We start from the raw sequence: 17,740 nt of genomic DNA, 5'->3' as shown, positions 1-17,740 counted from the left end.
GAGGGGAACGACCAAGCTATCAAACACCTGCTACAGCAAAAGTATTATGCCAAATCAAGGTGAAGGTGTGAAAGAACGCAAAGGATACTAAGATCCTCCACTAAACTAGTATTGATGACATTCTCTGAGCAGCACACAAAATATTAGCTGAAAACAATTCCAATGATGACATTTAATCTTTCAAAATAATATTTTCGGCAGTGCGAGCCCTCCTTTAAAGGTGCAGTAGGTAAGACTTATAAAACTAACTTTCTCTCATATTTGCTGAAACTTACCCTATGTTTGAGTAGAACTACATGAAGCAGGTAATTTAAAAAACAGTAGTGCGATTTGCAAAAATCCACAGCTCCCTGTTCAGATGCACCAATCAGGGCCAGGGGGGGTGTCTAACTGCGTGTCACACGCATTCATTCTCCCTTGTGGGGGGAGGGGCTTAGGAGACTGTTTTGGGCTTTAGCGGAAAGGAGGGAGGGACTGAGAAGTTGTCGATGTTCACATTTTTGGCTAAGTCCTGGATCTTCGCAATCCTACCTACGGCACCTTTAAGCTTTTATTTAAAAAAGGGTTAAATGCTGTAATTACCAACTAATGGAGCAGAAAAAGAAAATATAATTATACTTGACTCCTTGTCATAGAGTAATGAATGGTGTCAGAACGGCCTGGTGGTTTAAAGGGATATTCCTGAATATAGGAAGGAGGCCACGGGTTAAACCCCTAAAGCAGAAAGTGTTAGCTGCATATTCTATATAGCAGGATATTGAACAGCAGGAATTTGTTGTTTGGTTAATGCCTACAATGTAAATGTGAAATTGTAATGTCAAATCAGGAACACAACAATTGAAAAAAGTTGATGCTCAGACTATTTTAGACTGATCACTTCTGGAATTACAACAGGAGTCATTATTTGGGGAGGATCATAATATTCCTCTGTAACTGAAAAACAGCATGATTGTGTTGTTTGTATTCCACAAGCATTTCTCATTATATCTGCTAAATACACCAGACATTTCTCATTAGTGCCAGAGTAGTGCTACACTTATATTGTTTTATAGTGGGCATTAAAAAAATAAAAACAAACAGCTATAAATCTAATGTGGAAAAAAACTAAAGCAATAAGTGGTAGCTGGCATTCATGATTCATTATTTTGTTTTTCAGATAGTGGCATCCAAATAAATGCCACTGTTTTAAAAGCTAACAGTTGTAAAGAGCTGACAACTATAGAAGTCAGCTCACAGTTTATAGAGTTTTTGTCAGTCACAAATCTCATTTTGCAATCAAAATCCTTAGATCTAAAATATAAAGGATTCATTTAGTGAAATGTCCACGGGATGAAGATCTTTCGCCATACTTGTTAATGAACTATTGGAGAGAATCACAAAAATTAGCAAGAACCGTTATAGAGGAGAACACCTGCATCACACTGAGCATGTATGTACTTACCTGTGCTGCAATGGCCCAGAATTTGGACTCCATCACATCCAGAGTCATCTGGACACCGATGGCTGCAGAGAGAGAGAGAGAGAGAGAGAGAGAGAGAGAGAGAGAGACAGAGAGAGGATGGAGAGAAAGAGAGAGGATGGAGAGAAAGAGAGAGGGAGAGAAAGAGACAGAGAAAGAGAAAGAGAGAGACAGAGAGGAGAGAGAGAGAGAGAGAGAGAGAGAGAGAGAGAGAGAGAGAGAGAGAGAGAGAGAGAGAGAGAGAGATAGTTGAATTAAGTACAACAAATTAAACCTAAACATAAAAATAACAGAGTTAAATGGATAAGTTGGAAGAGAGCATAACCAGGAGGAGGAGAAAGGTAAAGAGAAGCAGCAGAGGTGAGTGGAGGTAGTGGAGCAGAGGTAGAATTGAGAATGTGGCAGGTGTAGTGTGCACACAGTATATGGATAGAGGAAGGGAAACGCCTCAATGCTTTGCAACTGAGACCAGGGCTTTGAATCCCAAAGTGCCTCTCTCTAGTAAAGGCAAATGTCCACTGCAAACACTAGTAGCACATGCTGATAGTGTCATGGCAAAGACATGGAGGCAGGAAGAAAACAATGTACACCACCTGTGGCTACGCAGCATGATCTTTCTAGTATTATCTTTTTTTTGTTGTTGCACTCTCTACCTTTGTATCCATTCTCTGTTCTTGGAATTGCAAGGTTTGTATATTTTCAAGATGCACTGTTGATAGATTTTTATAACCTCTCTTGACGAGACAGTAATACAAGTTGTCATAAACATTACATTTACATAACTAATTAAATAAATAAAAGTATATATTGCATGTGGAAACTCAAATGTGTGTTTCTATATCTAGCATGGCATTTTTATACTATTTTCTGTCAGAAGAGATTATATGCATAAAGATAACATTATGCAAAGGCCTCCATGTTACACACAGCTCATGCAACCAGTGGGCACTGAAAGCATTAACTAAATTGTTTCCCATTTTGACACATAATGACCTCCAAATTGTTTATAAGTTATTAGTTATTTTTTTATTCCCTTTTAGGCGACATTTCTAATTTGACGAATTGCTTTTGCAGCTTTCAACTAATTCACACAGTATTCATGTGTGAAGTGGATTGAGTTTGTCCATTTGACGAAGTTAAAAGCTCTTGAAAAAGCTAATAGATGGACCTTTGTTTTTAGTTGTTCATGTTTTTTTGGTCAAACTTCTATTTCCAAGGTCAAGGATATAATTTGATGATAAAGACCATGTAATGCAGTTGAAAACTGTAAAAAGATTCCTAATGCTACAATCACTTCTCTATGATATGAAGACTGTACAGCAGTACTGTAAGTAAGTAGTGTGATAACAGTTTTGGTATTGCAGTAGTAATAATACCAGTAGGACTAGTAGAACTATATAAAGACTATTAGTAACAGTATTGGTGGCCATATAGTACATTGCTGCTGTGATAATAACATCAGTTTAAGTAGTGATTCCTTTAGAAGTAATGGTTGTAGCAGCAATACTAGAATGTAAATGGACGAGGAAACTTTAATTCCAGCAGTTTAGAAGAAAGAAGATTAATGAGCCGATTAATGTCCCAGGGCGAGAGACTATCTCTCTCTTGGCTCTCAGGCTGGAGGAGTAGAAAAGGACCTGCTGCACAGATCAGCTCTGCCTTCAGTACTCAACTTATGAAAATCCTTTCACAGTAACTGGCCTTCTGAGCCTCAGTACCGCTGTGTGAACTGACTATTCTTAGACAGTGTGCATCCAACCTCTGCCTACAACACAGCACTCTCAGTCACAAAACATTAAACCAAGAATTAGTGTGTTTGTACATGTTTCACACACGCACATAAACACACACGGCAGCAGAGTGATTGCTTGTGTCAGCTTAGGGCTGTACGTCCATCAGCATTTTAGTCAGCGTGGTAATGCAAAAAGGAACTGTAATTGCATAAGTTCTCAGTGCACACATACTGTATACACCCACACACACACACACACATATACACACACACACACACACACACACACACACACACACACACACACACACACACACACACAACAAATATGCACACACTGCGAGGGAAGATATGACACTTCACATTAGCATCAAAAACTCAGCGTTTTTTCTCCTAGCGTGCTTTTTACAGCCACACAGGGGAAGCCTCTGTGGTGCTCACAACCCACAAAACATACATAAACACACATGCCTGCACACGCACATGCACACACACACACACACACACACACACACACACACACACACACACACACACACACACACACACACACACACACACACACACACACACACACACACACACACACACACACACACACACACACAGGTACACATTCTGTATACAGCTTGCACTAATACCCAACCACACACATCATCATGTACTATAATCAAACACAGAGCAGAATAATTATTGTAATGGAGTCAGGTGGCAAAAAGGCTTTATTATGAGGGAGATTAGTTTATTATGGGGTGTTCATTTTTAGGTCGAGTTGCAGGGCGGAAGAGGAAGAGTAAGGGACAGAGTAAATGGGAGGAGAAAAGGAGGAGAAAGTGCCAGCCACTTGTTTTGTTAGTTGAAGTTAGATAGATTTAGTGTTTTATCGTCAGACCACAGCCATACATTAAAGGACCTGTAGTTTTTTTTAATTTTTTACCCCATTCTCATTACCAAACTCCCTATTTATCGCCCGATATCGATTAGGATACGTAAAAACTCAGGGTATCTCCCAATGCCGAGTACTAATTCAATACCAGTGCCCTTTTTCCCCCCAAATTTAATATCTGTATACCTCACTGTGTGGAACTCAACGGATCATTTTCATTTAAGGTAACCGTTTTTTTTAACCTAAAATAGTAAACAAAAATCACGATCAGCCTTAATCCATCACAGTGAACATCAAGACTGCAATAGTTTTTGTTAAAATTATCATTGTGAGGTCACGGAAATGTAAGAAAACCAATGGCTGCCTGGAGCAGTAGAGGAAATACACAAGAAATATAAAACTGTATAGACTGACTTTGAAAATGGGCAGCACAAATGTAAAGTATACATTATTTGTAGCTAAAGAGCTAAAATTATATTCACTGGTAAATGGTTAAGGCTTTTTCATCGTAGCTATATGCTAAAAGGTTCAACACAACTTACTCAATTATGCTTGTAAAATGCTATTAGGTAATGAATTATGGATCACTGAGGGTAAGAATAAACCATGAGCTGTATGTATTCATGGGGATCAGTCTGGATATTATAAGGAAAAGGCTCTGACATGTTCTGCCTGAGGGTGTGTGTTTCAGTTTGTGAGTGTCTGTATGTGTGTTTGGTTTGTTTGTGTGTGTGTGTGTGTGTGTGTGTGTCGTGGATTCTGTCCAATCAATCTTTTGAAAATCAATCGTGAAGCTGAATTGTGGCTGTAATCAGCCTGTAATCAGTCATGTACACAGAAAGCTTTGTTTAACTGAATCAGGAGTTGTTTATCTGTTCAGCTCATACGGCTCCAGGACGGCTGTTCAGAATTATCCAAAGTGTTAAAATCTACTTACTTACGGTTATGGACAACCAGAGAACTGTGTTGGTTTTCAATATTGTGGATTCATGAATATGTGGAAATCCAGCAACATATCGGCCTTTTCGAAGAAGAAAAAATATTGCATGTAAGGATGCAAAATCAATGCCCTTTCATTTGTACCAATGTGACTTTCCACAGGGTAGTCTACATGTGATCTGTGAATCTCTTATTTGGGTTTTTAACACCTTCTCCCACACTTCTCTTCTCCTCAATAGTGCTAGTGACCTTGAAGTCGTCTCCCTCCACCATAACCTCAGATAAAGTGTTGGAAGGCCATTATGGAGATCAGCAGTAATCTGCCTTCTTTCCCTCTCTGAGTTGGAGGCTGATAGGCCAAATCTAATTAAAACCACCACACTGATCCCTCTGTATGTGTGTGCGAGTATGTGTGTGTGTGTGTGTGTGTGTGTGTGTGTGAGAGAGCCTATTTTGTACACTCACAGTCTGAGTTGCAATTAGCGTGAGCTGCCAATCACAGTGGAGTGTGCTTTCAACAGGAAATGAATTAATGAGGAAATAAATACAAAAATGTAAGTAACCAAGAGCGAGAGTTAATTGGTTATTACACTAACGAGATAGAGGGATGAGAGACGGAGGGATACGAACTGTGAATGACGGGAGGAAAGAATGTGTGAGAAAGAAAAGGGGTCAGCAGACTACAGACTCAAAGTCTTACTGCATTGTTGTCTCATAAATTAAAATCATACATGTAGCATTAAATTCTTTTTTATGCCCCACTAGATCATCAAATTGCAGGTCAAATGTTGAAATGTTATTCAATTCATTGCAAATACACTGATAAAATGTGTATTTCACACTCACAAACTGAAACACACACCCTCAGTGCCTGTGCCTTTGAGGACCTGAAAATAATGTTGTAAATAAAGTTTAACCTGCTATAATTTGTATATCCGATGCCTTTAAGTCTCTCTGGTGTTTATATAGGCTACTATTAATTTGTAACAGCAAATACATTTTGAAAGACAGTTAATGCTGTCTGTCTGGTGCTTTGTACACCCACCATCCACCTCAACCACTCTTCTATGACTTTTCTACAAGAATGTAGCACTTGGTTGGGCCTGGAGAAAATGTTAACAGTGAACATGTAGCTATGTTTAGGAACCAGGGCTGCATAGTCCTGCCACTAAAGCTTCCTGTTATTGAACAGAGAGACAGAAAGAGACAGGGGAAGGTGACCAGCTTACTGGCCTTTTGCTAAATGAGGCAGTGAGAGTGTCAAGTGTCTGACAGACTGTGAAGAAAGAAAGAGATAAGGATGGTTGAAAAACAGGGAGAGATGGAAGGTAATATCTATCTATCTATCTATCTATCTATGGTTTTTAAGTTGTATTTTTTAATTGAAACAGAGCGTGGTGACTGTGTAGTTCTATAAATGGGCGCCTGCGTGTACTCACATAGTTTAGACATATAGACATAGTTTAGCGTGTTTGGCTGTGTGTGTGTGTGTGTGTGTGTGTGTGTGTGTGTGTGTGTGTTGTGCCGAGGTGGCACAAGAGGTCAGCTTGTGTTAAATGACCAGCAGAACTGGTGTTGATGGTTCCCTTAGCAAGACCCTGAAGTCAAGGCTAAATATACTGTAACACACACACACACACACACACACACACACACACACACACACACACACACACACACACACACACACACACACACACACACACACACACACACAAACAGAGTCAATAAATGAAACTGGCACAATGGCTAAGTCTCTGGGCACAGAGGGGACACTGAAAATAAGGCCACTAGTGGTGAGGTCATTTCATTCTTTTCCTATTTCTTTTTCACACATGTACTCACACAAGCACACACACTGGGCAGCAGTATGCTTTATGGATGTGTGAAGCAGATAACCACTAAAGGGAAAAAGAGGAAAGAGAGAGAGAAGAAGAAGAGAGTCCAAGACAAAAGGACAGACACACATGCACACGCACATGCGCGCGCACACACACACACACACACACACACACACACACACACACACACACACACACACACACACACACACACACACACACACATACACACACACACCAAATAGACCAAAAACAGAAAGAGTGTGGGCTGCAAGAAGCTAACATACAAACACAGAGAGAAAGGTCTGTAATAGAGCACAGACATGGTAATCAAAGGACGTAACGTTGATGTAATGGAGTCAGGTGGACCAGGTGGAGAGAGAATGATGGAGGGATTAAGTGGGACATGAGGGAGGACAGGAAAAAGAGAAGACAAAATGCAGAGTGATTGAAAGAGGGTGAGTTGATTTTTTATAATGTTGAGTTGGAAAACCTTTCTCATTTCAACCAAGCGTGGCTATCAATAATAGAGCGTGCGAGATCAAATGGTTGTGTGTGAGCGTGCATGAGGGCATGTGTTTCATTTGTGTGTCTTAGTGTGTGTGACTGTGTATAGAGACAACAAGAGGTGGGAGGTATGGAGTAGTGTACTATCACACCTTGGAGTACACTTCTACATCACTGCAGCAAAGTGAAAACCACTGGAGGTCGGCAAAACAAGATTTTCATGGGGTATTAAGTGACTTTCTTTTCTGATAGTAACAGACACTTCAGTTTTACCTCCAAATTAAGTGTCATACATACTCTGACCATTGATTATTTTCTGACTGCTAGCATTTCTTGCTCCAATGATTGAATTGTGATCTTCAATGCAAACCTAACCCTAACCAGTTACATGCCTTGTGATTTTATAACAAGGGACGTTTTATAGTGAGGTTATTGAAGTGTCCTCGAAACACAATGTCTTTGCATTGCATTCTGGACCATGGAATCTTCTGAGGCTCTTCATGTTTAACTTGTAAATGTCTGCACAAAATTATCTAGAAGGAAGCATTTTCTTACCTGTGTAACCATTTAAAACTCTCCACTTGTGTTTGATATTATCAAAAGTAACTGATTCACAAAATCTGTATTGTAGGTCTTTTGTGCCTAGTTGGAGGTCTTAAAACTGAAGTGAACTGAAGTGGACTGAAGTGGATAAAAAGATTACTGTTTATCTGAACAAATGTCAAAGACTATGATCTCTTCTTTCGTGTACGCACACACATGCACACAGTCAGTATTGCACACCCACAAACACACACATCAACACTGACAAAGACACTATCACACCAACATGCACAGAGATTATAGCTTTCTCACACTGAAATGTTTTCTCTTTCTCTCTGTCTCCTTCACAAACACACAAGCACATAATTATACTTTTTATCAACGAATGTCAAACATTCATCAGGAAGATGGACTAGAATACAGTTCAAGGCAGTCCTCTCATTTTTACTAGATCTTTCTTCCCTCTCTTTCTTTCTTTCTATCCATCCTCTTTAATGACATCACCATTTGACCCTTTGGAAACTAAATCTCTCCCTCAATCTAATCTTAACCTCACAATCAATGTTTCCAAAGGTTTCGAAATCTGTCATCAATATGCCTCACATTGTAATCTGCATCTTGCTTCAGTTGTACTATAAGATTGCAGGAACACAAAGTATTTCTAGTATTCGTCAAATAAAAAAATGCCTTTGCCAGACTAACTCCCAAGTGTTTCTTGTGTGAAATACCTTTCATTCTTTCAAGTGGCAAACCATTGATCTCAGTGAAGTAAACTGCCAGTAATGCTGGCCTGCACAGATACAAAGCGTGAACAATTATATTTTGATTCACTACATAGCAAAACAGGCTTCTCACTTAGCGATTCATATTGAAAGTTGAACAGGTAGTCTTTTATTCTGGCTGGTTACTCTCACTATATGCTAACAGGCAATTACTGAGTGAAATTGTTAAGAAAGTGGTAATTCACTAAACTCTATACTGACTGTCTGTCTGTCTGTCTCTCTCTCTCTCTCTCTCTCTCTCTCTCTCTCTCTCTCTATATATATATATATATATATATATATATATAAAATAAAGTATATATATTTAACATAATATGTATCATTAGTAGATACAAGTTTTTGTTCTCATACTGAAGAACTAGCCACTGTACACTGCTTCTTGTTATGTTGCCAATGGACTCTGGATAAGGGAATCCTTTATCTGCCTAATATCTCCCATCGCACACACTTTTTCAAAACCCTGACACAAATGAATCTCACTCCACAAACACTTAACCGAGTAACCTTTCAACTCAAACACCAAAATTACTGTTTGCGTTTCCCAAAAACGGCAGTGTGATGTTAAAAAAGCAGCCTGAGGAGATGCTATGACTTCTGATGGGGAGTGTTCAATAAACTAATGTTGCCAGGCAACAAACACTGTTTCAGCCAGTAAAAGGAGTTAAGGAGTCAAATCATTGAAGTATGAACATACGCACGCAAGCACAGACTTCCACACGTGCACAAGCAACTGATGCACATAGATAAAAAGATAAAAATGCACACTCAGAGAACCATTTAAACTTACAGACTAACATGTATGGACATATACACAAAGAAACACTCTCAGGAAAGTACACACACAGACACAAACAAACAAACACACAGACCTAAATGGATGTACATTCATCCACACACGTTAGGACATCCTACTGACCTTAACTTATTTAACTCATTTAACTATTACAACTGGTAAACAATTAAACCTGAACTCTGACCTTAAACTGAAGTCTATTTGTTTTTTGTGACAAATTCAAGGGAAAGGCACAAGAACACAGACACACACACACACCTCTGTGCTGAAGCTCGCTAACCTCAGAGGAGTCGCCAGAGGCTGCACTGACATCACGTTACCAAAGCAACAGGCAGAGGCCTGGGATTGGACGAAAAGGATGATGACTCAACCTCTCTCCCTCGTCCTCCTCTTCTCTCTCACGATAATCTCTCTCTAGAAGTGTCTCTCACTTTCTCATGCGCAACTTTTTAAACGTCAAGGATGCAGAGACAGAGGGGCATGCATGGGCAGAGCCACATGATATTTTTCAATTAAAAGAATGGAAATGGTGCCACGTGTTGGCTTGGACATACTAGCTTTGAATTATACACACAGGACATGCAATCACACAAACACACACAAACTGAATGAGGCTGCAAATTTCTGCTTAATAATCTGGCAAGCAGGTAACAAGTTCCCTGTGGTGTAGAAAGTACCAAACACTAACTCTAAACATATAAAAGAGAAATTAGGTTATATAGCTGTGTTAATGTTGTTGTTTTATTATTGTGAAAGCCACTGACACAGCTAAAAGGTAGACAGAGGATTCTGTCACCCTCGTTTAGCTGTCTCGAAGGTAACAGAAAAGAAGTGACAGAGTGTTAAATTGGTAGCCTGTTTCTTTAAAATGGAAATAAATGCTGTTGACATTGGGTATATGTGTGTGTGGACGTTCTAAGTCAGCAGAGCCTACCTTAAGTTAACCTACTTTCAAAGCCTTCTTAAGCAGGCCTGTTGGAGGCACGCTCACTAAATCATTCATAGTGGAGAGACAGTGAGAAACATGTTCCTGTGTGTGTGTGTGAAAGAGTGACTGCAAACTGCGATGCTCTTTCCTTTGTTCTTAATGTTTACATGGTAGCTTGTGGTCATAACAGGGCTGTTTCGTCACAGATCAAAAGTGAATTAAAGTGGCGACATTTTGAGGTACTAATTTGGTTTTATGATGTGAAAGGAGATCAACATGGTACTGTGTGTGTGTGTGTGTGTGTGTGTGTGTGTGTATTTGTGTAGAATCACCCCTCTTCCATTACCTCACTAATCCAATGTTATTATTGTATTGTATTTTAAAGGAATAATTCAACATTTTGGGTTCATATGTCTTCCCAATACTTCTGTGCAGCATGTCCAGCTACAAAGCAGGTTGTCAAATACATGTTTTGGTTTTAATTTTACTTGGTTTTAATTACAGGCACGAAGGCACCAAATGTAAACTTGTGTGTTGAGTGCACAGTCACTTTGCACAGCTGTTGTTCGGCAATAAATAGCTCCGACATGTACAGCACTGTAATTCCCAGTAAAACCAATTTCTTTTTTTCGTTTGTAATTCCCAGTAAAACCAATTTCTTTTTTTCGTTTGTGTACAGGTTAAACAAACAAGATGCAAAGTTTTAAATCTTGTTAAACCTGCATTCATTGACTGTTAACACAACACTGACATATTATTAATTCATAAAGTTGATATTTAAAAAAATGATTAATTATATTATTATAAACTATTCCTTGAAGGCGAAGTAAAGACAAAACATGGAAACATAGAGAGAAAAGTATCTATATACCTATCTTCACCCTCTTTCCCTGGACTTCCCTCTATCCTCCCCTAGTTTTCTGTTTCTGTGTCTCTAAAAAGACAGATGGTGCTCGCTCACTCCTGTCCCCTACTTATCTCCCAACTATCCATCTCTCTTTTTCACTTGATTCTTCTTTTGCTCTCTTGTTGCTTGTCTCGCTCCCTCTCTTATACATTTTAATCCCTGTACCTCCATGTTCTTTTGTTCTCTCTTTCTTTCACCCCATCTCATCCCTCTTGCCCCCCCCCCCCCCACACACACACACACACACACACACTCGTATTCTGTCTGCCCCATGCCACTCTGTCTCTCCCTCTTCCTCTCCTCTAGGAAATCCCTCTCTACCATCTGTCTGACTGTGATGAAGAGCCTTTCAGAACAAATCAACTTGGCTAAATTAATGAGACTCTCAGAGGGGATAAACTTTGTGTGAGTGTGTGTGTGTTTGTGTGCAAGAGTGAGTGTGCACGCCTAAAATACTTCATAATCCGTCGACTGTACGACTTAATTTATCCTGCAGCGACAGATAGCGTGTTACAGGCAAATACGACAGACAAGGCTGGCTGCACTTATTGAATTTCCTAAACTATTACAGGTCAGGATTCTAGAGGACGCACTTTTGGTCGTGCTGTTTTTCGTAAATGAGGGTGAGACACTATGTTCAGTTTCAGGTTACTAGCTCTGGTTTTAGCATTCTGATTTCTAGAAGCACCAGTACTGCTCGAGGAAGAGCAACATATATCTTGCTATAAGTGTATTTATCATCGTACATATAGCATTATATCAGTTCTATGCACACAGTGTGATTATATATTACAGCAATAAATATAATACATTGAGTTGTTGATTATATTCAGTAGGTATTGCATATGAATACAGTTAAAATGTGCTTTTGAGGCCCAAAAGTAAGGCAGTAAATAAGGTATAATAAGGGGATATTATGTATAACTAATCACCATGAGTGGCTGCTGATCACAGTGTATCACTGTCTATAGCTATAGTTTATAAATACAGAAATAATGCAGCATATATAAATGTTGTTTTTAGAATGAAAGATAGTTGTATTTAATAGGAAAGGCAGAAAACTGGATTGTTAAAAAAAAAGATGTATGACTAGTTCAGCCCGAGGTCACTACTGACAATGCAACTTTTCCTAGAAAGCATCACTTTTCCAGGAAGATCAAGCTTCTATTTCATTGGATCTTTAAATCAATATATTGTGACAATACAATACATTTCATGCAACACTGTGTTTTACAAAACAGTTTAAAAGTTAAGTACAAGGAAAGTACAAGAATACCAGACATATGAATGAACAAAAAGGCAAAAGTAATTGGAATACAATAGGCTATTTGATAGAAGCCTTAAAGGAAAAATGTGCTGCAAAGCATGAATTGAAACATGATTGATTTCTCATGGAGCAACCCTCATTGACCATATTGACCAAAGGGCCATAAAACTGTCTGGTCAACATGAGGCAAATTCATGGACGATAGAAACCACTGATATATGGGAACAAAGACACCAATGACTCCTGGTATGACACCATGGACAAATACAATCTGTGTGTGTTTGTGTTTGTGTTTGTGTTTGTGTGTGTGTGTGTGTGTGTGTGTGTGTGTGTGTGCGTGTGTGTGTGCGTGCGTGCGTGCGTGCACTTGCTCTGTGCAGGAACTAGTGGTTGTAGTGCTAAATGTGTCTGGCCAGACCTGTTGTTAATACGAAGACTAGAGCCAATTCATCTTCACTGACAGTCACCCAATAGCACAGTAAATTACAAAGCGAGGGAGGGGTTGGGGGTGTTAAAAGATAGAGAGAGATAGAGACAAAGGAGGAGACAGAACTGGTAGAGGAGAAAGAGAGGGTAGAGGAGAAAGAGAGAGGGGACGAGGGCTGTTGCAGAAAGGGGAGAGATGATACGCACCCATACAGCTCGCACAGCAACTTATTACGAATGCAACAGACTGGGTTTAAATTCATATATCATCAATATTAGAGGCAACGAACAGGAAGGAGTGCAGGGATTTAATCATGCCTCCTGGATAATAAATAAACCAATATTCCTGTAGCTGGGGAATGAATATATTTGACAGGGAAATGCTGGGTGAGGCTATAATAACCAGGCAGAAAAGTTAAAAAATATACTTTCTTGCTCCAAACCACTGCCAGTAATAATTTTTCATAACACGTATTTCCTGCATCATTGATGGAACAGAACTGGCCATAAAAGTCGCCTTGGCAGGAAGTACTGGCATTAACAATGGATCCTCATGCCAGAAGGCCTTTTTGCCAGACACATAAACAGCCCAAAAAAGTGGACACATCCCTTGGAGGAGCAAATAAATCAAGCTTACCTTGCGTTCTTATCTGGTGTTAAAAACCTCTTTCCTCTCAATCAGTGAATAAAGTCTCAAAGGCGCTGCCTCAGGAGCTTGGGTCAGTCAGTCTTTACACAGCTGTTGATAAAATTCAACTAACTTTTATAAACTGCCAATTTCTCAGCCAATGAGAGTGCCATTTCTAACATCTTGCACTGTATATACTTGACAAGTTTTTTTAGCAATGCTAGAATATCACTGTAATTCCAGATTTATCTTTTTCCTAAAAGCTAAGGCTCTCTACTCATGATCAGAGGAATTAGCTGTGCTCACCGCAAGGGGCGCAGGGTGCAGTGCAAAGGCAAAGATTGTTAGTGATTTACGTAATTCACATTTGCATTACAAAATGCAGTGGCAAATAAAAGTAAGAACCCGATAACGATGATGAAGGGCTTGGGTGCAAGACACCTTTTTTGGATGGATGTCCTTTTCATCCTTTACGGATTGCTTTCAGGTTACATCTCAGACAGCTGTCATTTCATCTGTTGCACACTGAAAGGTCATCGAAAATCAAAGTCAAAGTTGAAACAGATTGAATTTTGAGTGCAGCGAAGGGACATCAAGTCCAAGTGATGCTATGGAGTTTGCTGTCTCCACTCTCTCCATTGGGAAGCACTGGCTCAATCAAATCAATTCTTTTGCTGATCATGCCCAGAGAGCCTAAGGACCAGAAACAGAAATACATGTTCATTTTTTTATTTACCTTTATATAACCGGGTAGTCTTTTGAGATGCATTACCTCTTTTACAAGAGACCTGGCCTAAATGGCAGCGTGAGATAAGTATCACATAGTTACATACAAATTTATCCCAACCACATATAGCACAACACAGCTTAAAGTGAAAAAGACAAATTAATCAATTTAGGCTATTTTCAACCTTTTAGCATACAAAGTTTCCACCACTGCAAAGTGTCCTTGAACCTGGCACTAAAGCAGCTAAAAAAAAGTCACATCACTGTGGCTCACCCTTATCACTGACCCTTGCACTCTGAGAGGAGTGTAACTAATTAGAGGACTAATTGCCCCTTTGGGATTAAAACACACACACACACACACACACACACACACACACACACACACACACACACACACACACACACACACACACACACACACACATCACCGTTGCTGTTATAAAAGCAGATGTTTGTTCTACTAGAAAACGTCCTTCAACAATAATAGACAACAAAATCTAATTTGTATGTGGAACAGCATATTGAACCTTTACTGATATTCCAGCCAATCATCCTTCATAACAACCATTGAAGAGTGTGTCCTATATAGCCAGCACTGGCAGCAGCTACTGGCAGCTTAAACTGGAATTTGTGTTTGTCAGGAAGTACATTCAAAATAAATGGAGCCAGCACAAGCGCCCACATTTGGACAGGAAACCATGTTCTCGTGACTCATGTTCAGGTTGTATTTGTGTGTTTGTTGGCCAGCTGACCAGTCTAGTGTTTTAATTGGCCTGTGCCGAGCCATGGAGCTGGTGAGAGACAGTGATGTGTTCAAACTCAGGAAGGTGTAGATGCTGCTGAATAGTAAATAGAAGGGCGGGATGACGTGGCCTGAAAACCGTATATATATATATATATATATATATATATATATATATATTGATGTATTGTTGGTACGTATTTTTTTTAATACATGAATACATGCATGACATTTCTGTCTTATGCTTGTTCAATGCTTATGTATTTGTCCTGATTACTTGCAATATAACCAGTTAGAAATCCTGGACTTTGGGCTGATTGTTTGGTTAAACTTCCAGATTGTTTGTCCTCAGTTTATCATATGGGATTAAAATATTTTTTTTTATTTAGAATTGAATGTATGAGTACATTTTGATCAGTAAAAGACTCATAATGTCAGAATAATCACCTTACAAAGTTGATATAGCAAACTTGTTGGCAAACAATTATTTATTTAGAAATTTAGCAGAAATGGAGCAGCATTTGCATTCATTTGGAGTTGTGTTTCTGGCCATTTGATAAGTGTAAGTCGAAAATTCACTGATATTATTGCTCGGTTTTGGTCTCCTCCAACTACTTAGTGAAGTATATGGCTATATATATATATATATATATATATATATATATATAAACATGGTGGAGCTAAATGCCTTTGGTACTGGACAGGTAGTGTACAATGGGTATATCAGACTTTTTGCCTAAAACAGCTGCCTACTGAGAACTTAAGTTGAAGAAGAGATATTATAGTCCTATAATATTGGGGATCTGACGATTAAATATGTATCTGGCACAAGGAAATAATAGGTGTCTCTCGCTAAATTTGGAACACCTTGTTTTTCACGAGGTCCTGGCTCAAAACTATTAGTTGATCATGTTCAATTACGGATAGCTTATATGAACGAACATTTAACTGTAAGAATGCGACTCCTAAAATCAACATGACTTGGACGGCTAGAGAGAAGACCATCACTCTGTTGTAGAGGGTGACAATTTTTCTGGACTCCCATGGGTCACAGTATTCCCGCGGGAGTCCCGCCGTACGGAAGTCAATTTTACTGTTGGTAACGTGATAGTGACGGAATAGAGCATAGAAATCAACGGGAGCGGGCGGGATGGAGCCGGAGATTAAATTAAAAAATGACGCTGCAATGCGGTGAGTGCGCCAAAAGATTGCGAGGCATTTCGTTTTAGAAAAGAGAAACCACATACAACTCACAATACGTTTGTTGATTGGCTACTGCTAGCTGCAGAGTAGCCTATCAGAGCAAGACAAAGCAGCTGCCCTGTTCACAAGTCAATCAATCAGCGTCAGCGACTACACCGAGAGTCGGCAAAATGGATTCTGGAAAGAAGCTGTTGCAATTGAAAGTGTCATTGAAGGACCCCTCAATCCATTTTCAGGAGCTGTGAGAAGATCTCTGTTAGGAATTACGTAATGACGTCGCCTAGGCCTGCAGGTAATGCATGTATAGTGTAGCCTAAATAACTTTAGACAACATAGGGAATGAAGCGGAAGCGGGATGGGATTCGGGATTTTGCAGGACAGGATTTTTTTTTAGGTGGGGGGGGGGGAGTCACATGATCGGGATATGACGGGAGTATTTTGTCAGCTCAGGATGGTATGGGAGCGACAATTGATTCTCGTGTCACCCTCTACTATGTTGGAGTTGTTGGAACTACAAAAACACAAATTCAGTCCACTCACAGTTGTACAGTGATGTTACAAAGGGAAGTTTCTTCCCCACAAATTCTTTTTTTGCTGAATACAGATAGTAGCTGCAGAGACAGACAGACAAGTTTAATGTTGGCTTGAAGTTACTCATTGAATTCATGTTAATTAGCAACTGCCGGCAACATTGGTCATTTTAACCTGTGAAAGTGCCAGCGCCAGCAAAAAATGAGAAGCTGCTATCTAAATTGCTCTTTGCTAAGAAGAAAGAGAGAGGAAAGATACCAGATTCGACAATACATTTGTTAGCTTTGGAGATTATTATCCATGTATTTTGCCAACCTGGGTGTCAGACCTCAGAGTCACTCGCACCAGTTCCCCCAGATTTTCCACATTCACATGCTCTCAAATGCATTAAAATGCTGCACTTTAGAGCCAAATCATTCACATGCTCATTAACAACACAATGTGTGTATGTGTGTGTGTGTGTGTGTGTGTGTGTGTGTCAACTATGATTCAGTCCATGTAAGGAAGCAGCCAAGTAATTATATGCTGTGTGCAAACAAACACACAGTCCCCCCCTCCACACCCCTTTACTCCCCCCCACCCTCCCTCTTCCTGTCTGTCTTGAAGATTATCACTGGTGTCTTCCAAAGAAAACATTTGCGCTTTCTTACAATTACTTCCACGAAAGAACACACACCACACACTAACGTTAACACTGGCTTACAACTTCTTGAGGATTTACCCTAACCTTAACCTAACACCCTGTGAGGACCAGCTTTTTGTCCCTTGTTGTCCCCACAATGTGAGAAATACAAGTACAAGCTCTCTAAAACATGTGTGCACAAACATGCTCTGCACGCACACACACACACACACACACACACACACACACACACACACATACTCACAAAACCAGCC

The 17,740-nt window shown here is 39.6% G+C and overlaps 1 protein-coding gene across 8 annotated transcripts in view; it reads right to left on the bottom strand.

Moving 5' to 3' along the window:
• The window catches only part of cacna2d4a (calcium channel, voltage-dependent, alpha 2/delta subunit 4a), an 88,986-nt gene that overhangs the window by 12,261 nt on the left and 58,985 nt on the right, over nt 1–17,740 (bottom strand). For all 8 annotated transcript variants that reach the window (XM_031313374.2, XM_035995962.1, XM_035995957.1 and 5 more), the window contains one exon: nt 1,442–1,503. In XM_031313374.2, the coding sequence (XP_031169234.1) occupies nt 1,442–1,503 (62 nt within the window). The remainder of the gene's footprint in view (nt 1–1,441; nt 1,504–17,740) is intronic.

Source organism: Sander lucioperca, chromosome 20, assembly GCF_008315115.2.
Source record: "Sander lucioperca isolate FBNREF2018 chromosome 20, SLUC_FBN_1.2, whole genome shotgun sequence".
Lineage (NCBI taxonomy): Eukaryota > Metazoa > Chordata > Actinopteri > Perciformes > Percidae > Sander > Sander lucioperca.
The sequence above is the reverse complement of the archived record's forward strand: the minus strand, read 5'-3'. Positions and strand labels throughout refer to the sequence as shown.